At 37.7% G+C, this 17,968-nt stretch overlaps 1 protein-coding gene across 1 annotated transcript in view; it reads left to right on the top strand.

The window, feature by feature from the left end:
- Positions 1-17,541, top strand: part of COL12A1 (collagen type XII alpha 1 chain) — a 100,246-nt gene extending 82,705 nt beyond the window's left edge. The window contains exons 57-66 of the mRNA XM_058835058.1: positions 353-406; positions 1,324-1,377; positions 2,560-2,613; positions 3,708-3,779; positions 9,407-9,442; positions 9,550-9,616; positions 11,530-11,718; positions 12,759-12,827; positions 13,865-14,035; positions 16,426-17,541. Coding sequence (XP_058691041.1) covers positions 353-406; positions 1,324-1,377; positions 2,560-2,613; positions 3,708-3,779; positions 9,407-9,442; positions 9,550-9,616; positions 11,530-11,718; positions 12,759-12,827; positions 13,865-14,035; positions 16,426-16,607 — 948 coding nt within the window. The 3' untranslated portion in view covers positions 16,608-17,541. The remainder of the gene's footprint in view (positions 1-352; positions 407-1,323; positions 1,378-2,559; positions 2,614-3,707; positions 3,780-9,406; positions 9,443-9,549; positions 9,617-11,529; positions 11,719-12,758; positions 12,828-13,864; positions 14,036-16,425) is intronic.
- Positions 17,542-17,968: the final 427 nt, after the last annotated feature.

Genomic DNA, 17,968 nt, shown 5'->3' with positions numbered 1-17,968 from the left:
CACCAACATTTGTGGAATTTCTCATTAGCTAACAAGAATTTAGAGCACTTTTGAGTCATGTACTTCTTGTTTTTTGAATCAATTGCAATCCACTTTCTCAGTCTATATTTAAAAATTTTTTGATTAGTTCCAGTTGTTAATGCTGGATAATCATCCAAGACACTGTGAAAAATAAATATTTTATTGTCAAATTTAGCTCATGTGGGTTTGGACTGTGAACTTACACTACAGTGCTGTAGCATATACAGAAGGCGAGCTAGTTGTGAAAGGCAACAAATTGCTTCTTTATATGGTCCTACACCTTGTGTACTGGAAATCTGACGTATTCTGCAATCATTTGTGAAAATTATAGGGTCGTCAAGGAATGAAAGGGGATGCTGGCCAGCCTGGACTCCCAGGGCGATCGGTAAGGTGACACTTAGACAAGATAATGTCATTTTACACTATTCCTGATGCAACCTGGCTGCTGGACAGCTGTCTTTGACATCACTGGGAGTCTTAGGCTCTTCTCATACCTCCCTGGCCCACAGTTTTGGAAACACTTACACTTTGAAATTTGAAATGTAGCTAATAGTAAACCATTCAAAACAGCAAACATGAAAAAACAGCTGTGCATGGTCAGTCCAAATGTCCGTCTGGGCAGTTGTGAATTCACAATGACAGACCATTGGATTAGGAAGAGTACTCTGATAATTATCAAGGAAGGTCTCTCATCTTCTGCCCGCTTGCAGTTAAAAGTCTTCCAAAATAAAGATTGCAGAACCCTTCTTTAGCAATGTTGACTAATTTCTTCCTACTTTTGGAATCCAAATGGCCTTGGGACATTAATTGTATACTTTCTGAAAGAAGAAAACAATATTAAAATTCAGTTATGTACAGGTTTCAGTGTTGTAAACCATACAAGGAAGACAAAAAATTAGGGTCTTTTTTAATTGGCCAAATTTATAGACAATCTAAGGTCATTGATATGGACATGTCATGGCATAATGAATATTCCTTGGTTACTATATTGTCCTTAATTTTACTGATGATGAAAAGGCTATATGAGGAATGCTTGAATGTTGTTGGGGACTTAGTTTCATGTATCAGATAAGGTTGGTCATAGGCCAAGGGCCTTGTATTATTTACCTGTTGCATTAGTCCTTATAACCCTGAGTAATATACTTGTAGGGAGTATTTATGTCCTGTAGGAAACAATGCTACATGTTAGTGTACAATGAGATTAGACAGAAATGAGGGAAGAGCATATATACTTGAGATAGATGGAATGATATAGCAATGTTTGTTCTGTCATGGATATGACCTCTCACTCTCTCCCTCCAGGGAACGCCAGGTTTACCTGGTCCACCTGGACCAGTAGGACCTCCAGGAGAAAGGGTAAGGTTTCCTCAGCTTATGTTCTGAAAAGACCAAATAATGTTGTTTTTGTGTTTTGCTGTATTTTTCCCCTTCTTTATATATCTTTCAATTTTCAAATGTTTTTTTCATGAGGAGGCCTTTTATCAGCATTTCTTGTGGAGAGACAAAAGCAGGAGGATGGGAAGCACCTCAGGGGTGAAAACCTCCCCAGATAGCTACTGGTAGCCAGATAGGTTCTGTAAAAATTGCCCTGCTCCCTCCCCTGACTAGGTTCTCAGCTCTCTTCACCCACAGAGCAGTGTGGCCCCTGGGCAGGGCTCTGCCGAGGGACTCAGCCCCACTGTCTTCCCCACATTGTTGCTGCTGCAGGGGATCCCTTTGAAACTCTGCTTATATCAACATCTGGGAGATATTGGTAAGGAATCTGTCTGTGCTAAACTTACTGTGAAGGTCAAGCTTGCCCCTAAACCTGTGGCTATCAGGAGCTTTTTTGAATGGAGAACTCAGAAATGTCTTCCTAATGAAGGGCATGTACACAGGTATTTCATTGTGGAGTTGTTGCAATTCCTTTCTTCTAACTGGTGTCAAGTAAATGTCTTTTTTCGTCACAGTGAAATATCACTTTTAAAATGACTGAAACAATTTTTTGCCTTTACAGTCAAAATTAATAGCTGATATATGCTTTTATAACTGTTCTTTAGTGGGAATTGATAGCTGGAAATAAAAATAGCCATTTACCAAAGAGGATATTGTTGTATTGGTGGGTCATGGACCATCAGCATTGACTTGTGAATGCTGTATTGAATTACTGAAACGGGATTTCTTAGCATTTATTCTTGCGGGGGAATATATGAGAGGGAGGTGGCTCTCCAGTTAAGCATAAACCTCTGATTGTCCAGTTAAACCGTGAATGAAAGAACAGTGAAAAGAGAGATTTCGCTCTTCTGGGATAAAATAATGATTCCTTTTCTTAAAAATATTAAGAAACATTGATTTCAGTTTCAGTTCAGTTTCAACAGCAGCTGAACAGCTAAAGTGTCTGAAGTGTTCCATAGCCTTCTCCAGCATGAATTGTGATAGATATTTTAGAACTTATATTGTGGTTAGGTTTTAAAAGATAGGCTAGTAGTAACCAGAAGTATTGCAATTATATAATTGTAAAGACCATTTTTCTCTAATCTTGCTTCTGTTTTTGAATAGGGTTTCACAGGAAAAGATGGTCCCACAGGTCCCAGAGGCCCACCAGGACCAGCGGTAAATATAATTTTGTCTTTGATATACTCTGAATTAAGAGACCTGAACCAAGAGACACAACATTGAAATTTTCAATTTCTGTCAAATGTAAAATGGATCCTTTGCTCAATCTCCTAAATGGGTCTGAAAAACTCTTGTCAGAAGGTGAGCAGACAGCTGGACAAAGCATATATTCACAAACATTCGTAACAGTGGTTTTGAAACTGGTTTCTGCCATGGTAAATAAGGAAGGAACCAGTTTCTCTGGTTCTTTAGCCATCATCTTTAAATGCATAGCTAGGTCTTCTAAAATCAATTAGCTTATTAGTTGTACACTGATGGAAACAAACACTGTTATTACAAATTTTTCTTGACAAGAGTACTTGAAGATTAGCTTTTTTTTTAAAGAGCTGCTTCATTGTGTTTTGTGGGTTGTGGGGCCATGCTAGAAAAGAGGCTGACTGTTAGAGAAAAGCCTATGTTGGACTAGAAAACCTGAGATAGGCAAGTTGCTGCAGCTCCATGCCACCAGGCCCAACCTGCAGCAAGCTGGAAAGTGCATTTCCAGAAGGCAGCTGCACAGAGTAAATATTTGCATTACATATAGACAGGAGTCTCTAAGGTAGGTCTTGGGCTGGCCCCACTCCCCCACAATTGTTTCTTATGTTCCTTTGTGAATGTGCAGATGAGCTTTTGTCACATAATCGGATACTGGTCTTTAAATTTTTGTACTTATCTAGTATCATTAGAATGGATTTTGGTCTTGTTGTGGATTTTTACATGGATCACAGATCTGCTAGGTGAACTTAGAAGGCCAAACTTTTTGTACTGCTTTAGGATTCGATCATTAAGAATGTTACCAAAAGCATATACACACTCTGCATCTTTCAGTGCTGAAATGCCTGTTAAACTGTGGTGTTACATAAAAGAACACATTTCCAAGAAGAAACAGTTTATTCCATAAAAAAAATTTCAAGCCTGATATGCACCTAGCAGAAGACAACCTGATAAGGAGCCATTTTCAATATTTCTTTGTACTCAATGCATTAGCACATTTCTTACTAGATCTTAGATTATGTATTTCCACAATTCATTTTACATGTCTTCTGTTGCAGGGTGCTCCCGGAGTTCCAGGAGTTGCTGGCCCAAGTGGAAAACCAGGGAAACCAGGAGATCGTGGGACACCAGTAAGATAATGATACACTTAGAGTATCAAATTTAAAATTATAGTCTGTTGATGAACACGAGACTTCTGCTGCTTTAAATAGTTGTCTTGTACTTATGATGGTGGTTAATACAGTGGAGCTGACCTAAACCCACAAATCTTTCTGAAAGAACAATTTTATTTTTACAGTATGCCATTTTGCTGAGTTTAATAGTTGGGGCTGGAAATTGTGGTCTCTGGTTTCCACTAAAAAGATCGTAGGCTATTATGTGCCAAGACATATATTCATTCCTACACTGCATAAGCATGAAAAACTAGGTCAGCAAAATGATTGTCTTTAAAAGTCTTTACATTGGTGCAAGTGTGTATAGTAAAATAGTGATAAACTGTTGAAGGTGGACAATCTTTGATAATTTTACATAATCAGTTCTATTTGCAAATGTTTCATTCTTTTTACAATGTTAATTCAAAATTATTTAGGAGTGGTTTCTGTGGGTTCTATTCAATCTTTTAAAGTGCTTCCTGAACAGTGAGAAAGAGCAGGAGGTGCTGCCTCTCACAAAGAGTTTCAGGAGAAATTGAATTTGATTCATGTATGGGATCTCTGAGAAACTATGCTTGAGTCAGGGGTGGAGATAGAAAGTGAAATGAGATGTCATTCATTACTTGTGAATAATGTATGGCAGTCATCTAGAATTTTCCATCCTGCCTCAGTGTAGTTGTATATAAAAATGGTGGATAACTTGAAAGAATATGTAGTAGGCTGGGAAACTTGATGGCCATGAAGTGGATGCTCAGGAGCATGTGGAAGCTCCTGGGATCACCTGGAACTTGGGTCATCTTTCATACACATGTCGAATTCAGCCTGTGTTTCCCGGACTGTAAATTCCATTTCTCTTTGTAGCAGAGGACATGGAGTGTCTTAAGAAAGTCTTGAAGCTTTCCAGCCTTTAGATATACATTTCTAACGGGATATTTGTGCTTGGTTACACGTTGAATAGACATGGCCGGAGCACAAAGTGCTGTGCTTTGCTCACAAGGGAGCTTTAAATTGTCAGGTGTATCTGATTTTTCCTTCACCTGGGACAATGGATAGCTGACCCAGTTCAGAACCAAAGACCTTCTGCGATGAGTTTAGAAGGAAATCTGGCTACAAGCCCAATTTAAATGCTTTTGCAAAGCAAGGCAGTCAACTCCTGCCCAAGCAGCATGTCTAAATTCTCCTGCACTCTAATTCTTAAGAGTTCCTTTCAATTAGGAATACATTTTTTCCCCGCAGTTATTGTACTTTCTTGTAATGGGACACTGCACATCATATTTACCATTTCTAATGTTTCTAGAACAGATCCCAGCAGGAATTCTGGCTTGCACCTTGCACAGATGTTTTATCAGATTCCTGGTGGACAGAATTTCAAGGCCTTCCTTTGTTTGCAGTATTACAGTTGCCAAAGGTGTGGCCTGACAGCCAAATGCAACTTGCACTGTCATGAATCCCAATTCTGCCTGAAGAGAAAGATAATGAGGCTTCACATTGCCTTTGGTAAATTCAAGGAATAAATAATTTTTGACCAGATCCTCCCAGTTTTTCTTCTACCTGAACAATCTGTACTGCGAGTACTATTAAATGAAAGTCTTTTACCTGGAATGCAAACCAAGGGGTATTGCATTCCAGGTAAAAGACATACCATTACCTGCAAGTAATGAGAGCCTTGGTGTTATGAAGTTACTCCTAGTGAATGTGGTCAGCTGGAGCTCCTTCCTGTGCTAAGCTGAGGCAGACCACACCGTAAACATTTCTCTAACTCACTGTATACTTATCCTAGAACAAGTATATCCTAGAAGTGTTAACTGAATTTTCATGGAAATTGGAAATTTGGCTTTTTGGTCTGCTTACAAGTACCTCCAAGAGAAACTTAGATGTTTTTTCCAGTGTAGCAACAAAATGACTGAGAAAGGAACCGTAAGAACACATATGAGTTGCTAATCTATTGAGAACTGTGCGCAGGCTGTCCTAGAGGAGATTAAAATATTTGTTGTCTGTCTGGTCAGATAATGAGAATTCCGTAGTGGTTCATACACATATCATAAAGGTAATAACCATCAAGAAGTAAGAAAGACTCATTAAACTAGAAGAGGATATTGGTTCAAGAAGAAATGGACATGTTTTCTATGAATAAATATAATGGGAAATAGAAGATGTTGGACTAGATGGGAAAGGGTCCAGTACTTGTTGTTTTATAGGTGCGACTGAAAACAGTAATGATGGGTAGGCTGACTAAGTTGTGTTAAGGTAGAGCTGTCCTGTTTATAAAACAGACTCTGACAACAGGGTCTGACACTGTTGATTTAGATGGTTTCTGGGAAAAAAAGCAAGGCATTTAAATTTAATAAGTAAGGTGCTATTAAACTGATGCCTCCAGGATGAAATAAACTGTGAAAACCTTTTGAGGATAGTCCAAGACTGTTGTGAATTACATGCAGGTTTTGAGTATTTTGCATCTCTGCTGCCATGTGTTCATTGCTCTTGTATCCATCTATAGAGATGTCCTACATGAGTTCTCAGAAAGGCGCTGCTTTGGGAGCAATGAGCTGGTGGTTCTTGAGGGAAGCAAACATTCTTTTGGGAAAAACAATTGAGCACATTATCTTTAAAAGTATAAATAGCAAAACTTCCTTTGTTTTGTCCTCCTTCAGCAGTAGAACTATGCTGCAGCCCCAGCCTTCATCCCACAGCTCAGAAAAATCCCACATGCAGCATAAACCCAGCGCTGACCCCAAGTGACTCCCTCTGCAGGATATCAACAAAACAGAATGCCAGCAGCAGCTGCTATTTCTCAAAATGCTGTCAAGTGTTGGCTAAACTGCACTTTTTTGTCTATTAAAAGAAAATAAACTGAAATTTAAGAGGCATATAACCAAGTGGGAGGAAGATGCAAATAGTAACTCAGTAATAATTGCAGTTGTAATTACTTTTTTGCAAATTTGTTTCTATGGTGGAAAATTCACTTTATAGTTAACATGGCCAGTCAGCCTCTAGGCTTCAAATTTTAAAGTTAGTTCCAAATAGACTGTAGACTTCCAGCCACAAGGCTGAATCAATGAGTGTTTGCAAGGTCACAAATTGAAGAATGAGGCTCATTTCATTTCAATGAATTTTAAAATTGACCATGCATTGCTTATAATGAAGGAATGGCATTAGCATTTTCCTCTCTGGGGGACCTTGTTGTCAATACTTTAGCACAATGTTGTGTGTTTGTTACCAGAGCGCCTCCCTGTCTTACCAACATGGCTTGTAGTTGAAGACAGCCTGACAATTTTTCTTGACCAGTCAGCAAAAATATTTCCAGAAACAGTATATATGATTTGAACATTTTAACTTTGCACACTTTTTATCTGTTTTCTCTTCTCTTCTCTTCTCTTCTCTTCTCTTCTCTTCTCTTCTCTTCTCTTCTCTTCTCTTCTCTTCTCTTCTCTTCTCTTCTCGCAAGCAAATTGGAACACGGCATTTTAAGTAATTATCAGGATATTTTCAGGATAGTAGATGAGAAATCTGATTTATAATGCCTGCACTTACCTAATGAATAAACAGAAGATGTACTGTATGATTTGCTCTGGAACAAGGTCATACTGTGAAAGCCTTAGAAAGGATGAGAATAAAACAAGCAGGTATTATAATTATCAACACAGCAGATAATTTCAAAGGCATATGCTTGCAGGAAATAGAAAAATTGGCAAGTTTCAGACAGGAAGAGGAGCATCAATAGTTTTTTTACAATTTGTTCCCCCCCAGATTTTCATGTAATAGACTAGTGCAATTAAAAAACTTACAGTTCTGTTCAATGGATATTTCAGGTACATGTAACAGTTTATGAATGAGATGTTAATGTCTGTTTATTTGGGAATCAAACCAAGGTTTTTTAGTGCTTCACTACATCATCTTTTACCACAGTGTTAATTATTGGAGAATGACAGAATTGTCATATTTTCCTTATGGCTTTAGTTGTTACCATTTATTTATGATATGGCATTTACAAGTCCATAGTCTGTTTCAGCATGTGGCTGTAATAAGCTAAAACATAAAGACAGACATTTCCCCATGGACTTCACAGCATAAGAAAAATATAGATGAAAAGCAAAGGACAGAAGGGAAAGCATATTCAACAGCTTCATGGGTATATTTTGTACGTATTAACAGCTGCCTCACTGGTGGCATAATTTATTCCAATGGCACATTTATGGTGTTACAATTCTAAATCTCTCATCTGAGTCTGTACAATTAATTTTGCAAGAATGATCTGTTATTCATGATGCAAATGTACCGTGTGACAACCACTTAACTCAGTGATGGATGAACTGTCTCATATTTTCTGTGCCATGTCATGGGGTAGGTGTGTGCAACTCTGCAGCAGAGAAGCTCAGAGACCACACTAAGTTCACACCCTGACATACCCCAAGGACATTTGTCTGTCCAAACCCTCGATAGAAGTCTATGAAACAGTGTCACCAGATTTGAGTGGTGTCTGCTGTGACCTCAGTGGAATGATCTGGTGTTTCGTGTTGAAATTAATTGCGGGTACTGTAGGAATGTTATGAGAAACAGCTGCAGCCCACACTTGGCCTTTGCTTTGTTAATGGTGATAAATAGATTCCTTAAAGAAATAACACAGTGCAAAAAGCAGTAACACTCAGGATGTGTGTGTTACTATGTGGAGAGCTATGCAGAGCAGCAGATGACCAAACCGATCTTTCACCTTTGAAATATGCCTTATGTTCAAGTAGTAATTTGGGCTAGAAATGAAAATCCATGTGAACTCATTCTAGCCCCATCATTATTCCTGGTATTTTCATATACACATATATAAAAACTGAATATATATATATATATATATATATATATATAAATATAAACTGGAATAATTCCTTCTGGTTTGCTTCCTACATAGTACCCTTGAAAACTGAAAACCCCACAACCACTAAACTATTCAAAGGCAAATGGAAAGTGCTGTTTGAGAAAAGTTGGCAAATGTTAGTAATTATAAAGGACCTCAAACTAAGACTTCTATGAGACATTTTTAAATCTAGAAATGTTTGAGAATTAAGAGGGAAGCTGTCATTATAAGTAGAATAAACACTCTCTCCATGTTATGTGTCATCTCTTAATAACTCTATTTCACTTAATATAGAATTCCTTTCATATGGATTCAAGAAGACAACTGCCCTTCCTTGACATGTGTTATTCTTCCTAATATACCTTCTGCAATAAGTTGTCTGAAAATTTAAAATTAAGCAGTCAGATGTAACTCATACAAGACCATTGACCTTTTACAGAAATATGATGCTAGAAAATTAACTTTGAAATTGACAGTGTGATCCAAGTGTCAGAATACATCCATTTTTTGGTCCAAGTTTGAATTTTTCCTTCAGGTCTTTTTCTTCTGCATCTATTAGTGTGTTTGATGACAAACAAAGGATCATTGTTTCTCCACTCTTTTCTGGCACCTGTTTTAGCATCTCTGAAATGAAAAGTTCAAGGAGAATCAGATCTTTCTTCTTGAAGGAGTCAAAACTTTTTCTAGAATTAAACATCTCAAACTTATAGTTAAGGTGAAATAATCCTTCAGTTGCTTAATTTTTACTTATTTATTTTAGGGTACACCTGGAATGAAGGGAGAAAAAGGTGACAGGGTAAGTCTGCTTAAAAGTCAATTCTCATAATTTTAAAATTAAACACTATGTTTTTAAAAGTACAGACACTTGCTAATGAAACACTTGTTTTGAATTTGATTATTTAGGGTGATATTGCTTCTCAAAACATGATGCGAGCAGTTGCAAGACAAGTGTGTGAACAGCTGATAAATGGTAAATACTGTTGCTTGCTTTGTATCCCATGCAAGTAATTAACTACTTTCTTAAAAAGGGAAAACAATGGTTTAAATTTGAAGAGACAGATATTTGCCACAGAGCACAGCAAGAGCTTGATCAATCTGATAGCTGTCCAATGTAAATGATTTGGTGGAAAAAATGTAGCAGCAAATTTTTATGAGATCCAGAGGCTAGCTTGATAATCACAGAATAACAGAATAAACTGAGTTGGAAGTAATCTGTGACCTTTGGAAATATGCATGCAGTTCTAACATTCTGGTGAGGTTCCCTTTATCATTTTGGTCCAAAATGACTTCATCTTAGCAATCAAATCAGTATATATTTTCTCATTAAACATGTCTTATCTTCAAGACAAGGGAATCTGTGAGAAAAAGGATGCTTAGTGTAGGTTCTTTGCCAGCAGGGAAGGACAGATGAGTGCTGGGTAAATACTGTGCACAAAACCAGTGGTGCTATGCAAGTAGAAACAAAATTTATTTGGAAAAGGACTTTGAATTGAATTTCAGTCCTCTACTGCCACATAGTGCAGCTCTGTAGCCCATGAAGTTGGTCTCTACAGAGGCTTTCTCTCTGACCCTGAAGCAGTACTTTTGCTATCAGTAGGCCTGCCAAGAAAGACAGAGGGAAATTGGTTTTTAATATTGTATCTATTAGAAGGATAAGTGCTAACTGAGGAAAACAGATATACCTTTTGGATCATTAAGAGTGCTTGTGTACAGGGAGGAGGACAATATGTCCTTTAAAATGTCTGTGATGGCTGGGCGCCACCTGAAGGAGACCCTTCCTTAGCCCCTCGACGTAATCCAGGCTAGCTCTATCGATGGAGGGGTTCAGGAGGTCCTTCGAGACCAAGAAAGAGACCCAAAAGGAAGCTGCTTCTCCCCCCGGAGTAACGGAGGATGTTTATTCTGGCTGGATTCCAGGGGAAAAAGAGACCGGGTTTCTCCTTCCCGGGCTTTTTCAAACCTCGGGAGAGGGGCGGGGGGGACATATAACACCAACCAATGGGATCATGTTTCAGGGACAGGGAGGGGAGGGGAAAAACACATCACAGCTGCTTAGAAGGCCCACACAGAAACTAGATAACTATGCATTACCACAGCTGCTAATAAAAACATGTCTGTTAGCCATCACAGAAGAAGTAAAGTACATTTGTGAATGTGTTAGGCTTATGAATAAGGATATCATGTCCAAGATATTTTAACATTTCTTAGAGCATCCCTGCCTTATTTTTTTCATGTTCTGTTGATCTCTTCAGTGTTATGCTAGGACTGACACATTATACTAATCAGATGTGTCTCTCCATTAAGGCTTCCTTCCTGCATAGTTTCAAAATGGTGTTGCTTTTGTTTGCACATCCTTTTTTTGGAAATGAAATTTTCCCATATGCAGAAGGTATATAGGTACAAGCCTGTGAATCCTACAGGCTTAAGAAAATTACTTCATCGACTGTGCTGCTAACGCTACACATGAATAATTTATATTGGCTATGGTAGCTGCAGAGGTCTGAAAGAACATAGAAATGTGAAACTAGTTTTAGAAATGGAGCAAATATTTTCTGTTCTTCAGAGTAAAAACAACCTCTAAATAGAACTCCGAGAGCAAGAGTATTGTAAAAAAAAGCCTTAATTTTGATTTTAATAGTTCTATGATAATTTTTTAATGTCATTGGCTTCCAAAAGCTCCCTTACTTTAACTCCCTGCCCCCTCCCTCCTCCATTTGTGTTCACCCTTCTTATGAGAAATTAATCTTACGTCTTTCTAATTAATCTGTACTAATTTGTTGAATGGGAACAAGCATAGGATTTAATTAAGAGAGATAACACTTTATTCCTTCCCACTCTGATAAAAGATTTTCACTCATTTCACATTTTTCTTTTCTTTTGAAGGTCAAATGAGCCGCTTCAATCAAATGCTGAATCAAATCCCGAATGATTATTATTCAAACCGAAACCAGCCAGGGCCACCAGGTCCACCTGGTCCCCCAGGAGCTGCTGGGACAAGAGGAGAACCTGGACCTGGAGGAAGACCAGGATTCCCAGGACCTCCTGGGGTTCAAGGACCACCTGGTGAAAGAGGTGAATAAATTTCAAGTCAGCTGTACTGTGGACACAGTGCAGAGGCTGCCAGAGGAGCAGTCTGCTCCCTTTACCGTGTCAGGCTAGGAAGCCCTGCTGGGCCAGGTGGAGTGCCTGAGGGACACTGGTGTGCTGTAGGACAAGGTTAACTACATCACTGCTTTCCTGTCTCTCTCTTGCTCAGGTTTCATGAAATACAAATTGGTGTAACATTTTGGCTGCTGTCTGAGACTTCCACATAATAACCCAAGAAAGCAAATGTTCTCAGATCTCTTCTGGCATTAAACAGCTGTGTCTTGAAAGGCTGTTTGGAGTAAAACAACTCTTTGCAAAATAGAACACTGATTAAGAGAGAAAATGAGTCATTAGCAAGTATAAAATGTAGGACTTTAAAGATTTAGATCAACATCTTTAGCACTTGACAATATTTTGAGGGAGGGAAGCAACTGAAGTTAATGTGAACATATGGCTAAACCTACTTTATGGCTATCTTGGATCACTGCAATCACACGGGGTGTCTGTAGTGCACTGTTTTGTGGCCTTTGCTTATTTCCACTATTCTACTATAGCATAGACTCAGTGCTGTATTTTCTAGGATATATTTTATACACTCTTTTAAAAAGGCTAGGAATAATTCAAGGAATTCAGAAGAATTTCTTAAATTTTTTTTCATTATAACTGTTCCTAAGAAAGCGTAAACCATGCTTTATAGAAGTATGCAAGACTGAAAATTCCTTCCTGATTGTAGTTTAAAATAAGAAAATTCAGTGGTGTTTCAGTATCTCAGAACTTTTCTATGTTTGAGAGAGTTTATTCGTGCTAAGTTACATCTACATCCTATTTTATTCTTGGGTAACTATATTTAGTTCCAAATTATTTTCCCAAATTCCCATTTGAACATCTGTAGAACATAAATTTTAATGACTGTTGTTGTATTAAATCATGGGAAGTAAATATTAATGTCAGTGAGAGAATGTAAAGAAATGTCTGTTGATGTGTTTCCTTTCTTTGATTTTCATGGCCTTTTTATTATTCTGTAGGAATCCCTGGAGAGAAAGGTGAAAGAGGGACTGGATCCCAAGGACCACGAGGTTTGCCAGGACCACCTGGTAAATATTTTTTGTTTAATCAGATTACAGAAAAGTAGGAGAAAAGCAAACATTTCTTCATAGACAACCAGACTAGATATGATGAATGAACACCCTTTTCCCATTTCATGTTTTTGGCCTGTATTGGAGTTTATTCTAATAAATTTGTAGGAAACCACCACAAAACCAGCAATTTTGAAAGACTTTTGGACATGGCGAATAGGTATTCATCTTTATATTTTAATTTAGTCATCTGGCATGCCTGTTAATGTGAAAATGTGTTTAATGAAAATACACTGTCCAAATATTTGACAGATATTTTTCATAATTCTTATCAGATGATTCTTTTGTAGTACCTAGGTTGTTTTTTTTTTTACTTGCTGGACTACAAAATACTCCCATGTGCAGAGTTACCAGATAATAGAGACAGGTGATTTGATTATTAGTTTTGGTTTTTGCATTATGAAATTTTGTTTACGCCTTGGCATAATCAGCTTCATCACTTGTTTCTGCTTGTAGTTTACTAGACTAAAATTGCTTTTCATTACACGAACCATAACATGCTTGCAGCAAATTGTAGCCCCAGTTACTTGAAGCTTTACTTGTCTGCTAACCATAATAAGACTGGTTCCAAAAAAAACATTACCTCATCTATCCTGGGGCTACTGGGCAATATAATTGATGTACTCCTATATTTTAATTGAAATCCAGTGTGCTTGTCTAATCCAGTAGTTTCCCTTGAGATCATCATATCTTACACAAAGGGGAAATTAACCAGAGAATACATTGACGTTTCTTACTTGGCTCAAACCTTACTAAATTAGTTTCTAAGAATAAATACTTAAGTAAGCCACACACAGGGAAGCAACTCATGATGAGTCACATTTCTAGATTTCTTTTGTTTTTCTTTCTGTTGACCCCCATATAGCAACAAAGTGTGAGTGCTTTCTCACCAAAGACAGCCTGGGCTGCATAGTCTAGACAGAAGTATTGTTAGCTGTTTTATCTAGATGGCTGTTAAAGAAAACAAACTCCCAACCTCTCAATTCTAAAATTAGGTCCACAAGGAGAATCTAGAACTGGTCCACCAGGCTCCACAGGATCACGAGGACCACCAGGGCCACCAGGCCGTCCTGGAAATGCGGGTATTCGGGGTCCTCCAGGGCCACCAGGATATTGTGATTCATCCCAGTGTGCTAGCATCCCTTACAATGGCCAAGGATTCCCAGGTAGGTTATGAACAACTTAACCTTAACCTTGCCCTAAATAGCCTTCACAGATGTTCATATCGAGCTGCTTTACATGAGACAGTCCTGCTAATCTGAACATACTGAGTCAGAAGGAGATGGCTGCAGTGAGCAGGCCTGCCTCATTGTAAGGTACAGGTATATGAGCAGCCTTTTAGACTTTGGTGTAGGATTACTTGATGTTATACATGGTTTGTTTTAAATAGGAAATAGTGAGTAAATATTGTAGTCTTGTTTGTTTTGTTGTTTTTATTTCTTAATGTAGATGGTTACTAGCTGGTAGTGTTGCTCGTAGGATTTAAGTGATCAATTTCTTCTCTTCTTTTTTCCCCCTCTATCACCACCCCTTCCAATCGTCTTCAGAACAAGGTTGAATTCTCCATGTTTCTCTTGAAAAATAAAAGGAATGCTGTGGTTGGCAGTTTCCATGTGTCTCTTTTTGAGCCATGTCAGGATTATTTATACAAAATAGATTCCTGAAATAAAATTTTTCCACAAAGGAAACCCATTTGGTGATAACAGTGCAGACAGCTGAAAGCACCACTGTCCTACAATATCTACCAAGTTAAACACCATGGAGTCCCTGATTAGCCCTGAGTCATACAAGCCTCCCACTTTGTGACGTAGCTCAAAGCAGTAGGCTGCTTCTGGAACCAAAATGAAGGGTCACAGTGACCACCAATTTTTGACTGGAAGGGTTCTAATATATTTTAACATGGGGATCCTGCAGGACCACAGTATTGTTAACAAATTAATATGTATGCTTTGCCAGATCTCAGAATTAATGTATGTGATGCTACTATTGGATATGGTTTGCTGTTAGTATAATTGTGCATGTATTCATGAAAAGAAAAAGAAAAGAAAATATATATATATATGTACACACTTGCAGACTCAGTGATACTGGTTAAAGTGCCAGGTGGTTGTGCAGAAATCACAAAAAAATTCTTATTTAAATGAAAAATAAAGAAAATTGTACATGTGATTTAGCAGTGTTCTTTCTAGCAAGCAGCTATGTATACATATATAAATATATGCCTAAGACTTAACTGTTATGTGTTTAGTTGGATGAAAGTATGTTTTTGCACATCAGATGGACTTTTTAAAAGACTAACATCATCTTTGGCCTGTTTCAGGTTTCGGCTAACACATTTTCTAAGTCGCCAGTGCTGCTTACAGTTTGAATACATGAAAATCCTGTTTCTGAGATGTTTGCGCACGTGCTTATTAGAAAATGAGTCCGTATGGATATTTCACCACGGATATGGTTCTTGAACCATGTTGACCTCATAGAACGGGGAGATACTTTTACTAACACAACTCATGAATGAGATAAAGGACAGTGACGTCAATTCATTAAGCCTATTGCATTTCAGTAATAAAATAGACAGTCTTTCTTTTTTAAAAAAGACCTAGACCACCAGAAACCTCAGTGGTGAAGGAGGCTTGTAAAACTACTAACCAGCAAAGGTAATGCCGTTAGAAGAGAGACAGTTTTAACCTGGAACATGAGAAATAACTTATGTAAATAGTAAACTAATTGTGGCTTGTAGATGATTTGTATGGGACTGTATTCACTAAAATCTGTTAACAACTCTATGTGATACTTTTGCATAAAAGCCTGCTGCTGCTTGCTGTATGCCAGAATAACATCTTTGACAACTTATGAAACCTACTTGTCTGTTTCTTGTTACCAACATGTCTGAATTGGGGCATATACCTTTTTTTTAATGTGTAATCTTGTTGGATCTGTAACTGCAATTATAAATACCAAAGTTTTATAATACTTTTTCTTCTGTTTTGCTGTAGTTTTTGGTGTTCCTGAAGCACCAGCTGTAACTCGGTTTGTTACGAGGAACAGCACGACAAAATGACATGTACTGTATATTGCCGCTGGTGATAGTTATGCCTACACTTACTTTCCCATGCTCAGAGAAAATTAGTATATGCCAAACCCATCTCTTCATTTTACCTGCTCCATGTCTTCTATTAATTATGCAGATTAAAATAAAGCCCAATGCTTAGATTTACTGAAGTAGCTGTAAAATAGTGATTTGATTTTCTTGGTTTTCTTCTTTAAATAGTTTAACCATGATTTGTCCCTTGCCTAATTTATGACTTTCTGCACTGTTTTGTGTATTATAAATATAAAGCCTTTCAAGATGAATTTTAAACCTTCTATTATTTTACTGCCAAAAAAGCCTTCATGAGCAAAACTGATAAATACCCCCAATGAACTAATTATTTATATATTTATTATATGAAAATAAGGTTGAACTAACATTATGTAGATAGACTAACTTTCATTGCATATGTGGATTCAAAGACATGCGATAACTATTATGTTCAATCGGACAACTATTTTCAACCAGAACCATACGTGCCTGAAAGTGGACCCTATCAGCCTGAAGGTGAACCCTTTATAGTACCTATGGAGTCAGAAAGGAGGGAGGACGAGTATGAGGACTATGGAGTTGAAATGCATTCACCAGAATACCCTGAGCACATGCGCTGGAAAAGATCACTGTTAAGAAATGCAAAAACAAAACCGTAAAAGATCTGTGTCTTGTTTTGGTTTTTGTTTGGTTGGTGGTTTTTTTTGGTTGGTGGTTTTTTTTTTGTTGTTGTTGTTGTTTTTTGCTGTGCTTGCATTTGCAGATACACACAGGGAGAGTGCATCATTCCTTTTGCAATATGGCTTTCTGGTCTTTTCATATCAGATACACCCCTGTTTTGTATCTTGCTTATGTGGGGATAGCAATGTGTGTACCCAAACACTTCATGTTGCTCTGGAAATGCTTGTAAAATACTGTTGCTTATAGTGGTTGCATACAGATTAAGGTGTGCATTCAGTTATCCCAGTGCTGCCTTTTCATTAAAATAATGTAAAAACAAATACATTAAAAAAAAAGAAAACCAAAAAACCAAAACAAAAATAACCACAGAGCTGTTGCAAATTTTCTAAGGACTGTCTGCTTTAGCTCTACATTTTTCTTCTTTTTCAAATGCATGTTTTCAGTTCAGTCAGATCACAGGTCTGCAATATCTAGTTAAAAAGAACCAAAAATTTCTCTCTCCTTCCAGTATCACTGTAATTTTCTTCTATTTTGAGTTACAGTCTGCGGAGCGTATACTGCTCTTATACATCTCCTCTAAACACCACAAACATTAAATAGCTGAAATCATTGTATCAACTGGATACAGTTTAATAATGCCTGAAATCTTGTTTGTAGACACAGTTACATTTATGCCAAATTGCAGTCAATCCTGCAGAGGTGGAATTGCATGTTTATGTTGTATATTTAGTATGGAAATTTTTTTTCAGAATACAATGTTTCGTAGTTACCAAAAGCAGTTGGAAATTGTTTGCAAGACTATGGATATAGAATTGCTGCTTTTATATTTTAACTGCAAATTGTGAATTTCACTGCCTTATATTATTTATTTCTGAAATGAAAGAGGCATTTTTCAATAAAACTACTGAAAATCTATGTGTCAATTCATTTTTTGAAAGGCATTGTGGGACTGATATTGTATTAGTTGTATTTCCTCAGTTATCTGGAAATGCCAGGTATCAAATTCAATTAGAATGGGAATAGTCTAAGAAGTATTTGGGCTATGGTGGCTAGAGGTGGCAGGATGAAAGCAGGAGATGTCTCCTCTCTCTGAGGTATGAATAACTTTTAGGAAATTCAGTCTGCAAGGCTTGTGGTGAGGAAAGGGAGATCGACTGTGAGGATTAATTGCTGTCTTTGGGGGGATTTCTGGTGGATGGCTTTACAGGGAGACAGATTTTCCACCTGAGGAACTGCTTGAACTGCAGAGTGCCTAAAGCTACCCCGCCTCTGTTTGCTGGTGGGCTGTGAGCACTGTGGCAGCACTGACATTAGCAAATAGCTTGCTTGAGGAAGTGGG

Source organism: Poecile atricapillus, chromosome 3 (genome assembly GCF_030490865.1).
Source record: "Poecile atricapillus isolate bPoeAtr1 chromosome 3, bPoeAtr1.hap1, whole genome shotgun sequence".
NCBI classification, from domain to species: Eukaryota; Metazoa; Chordata; class Aves; order Passeriformes; family Paridae; genus Poecile; species Poecile atricapillus.
Note: the sequence above shows the minus strand (reverse complement) of the source record. Positions and strands in the feature narration are given on the sequence as shown.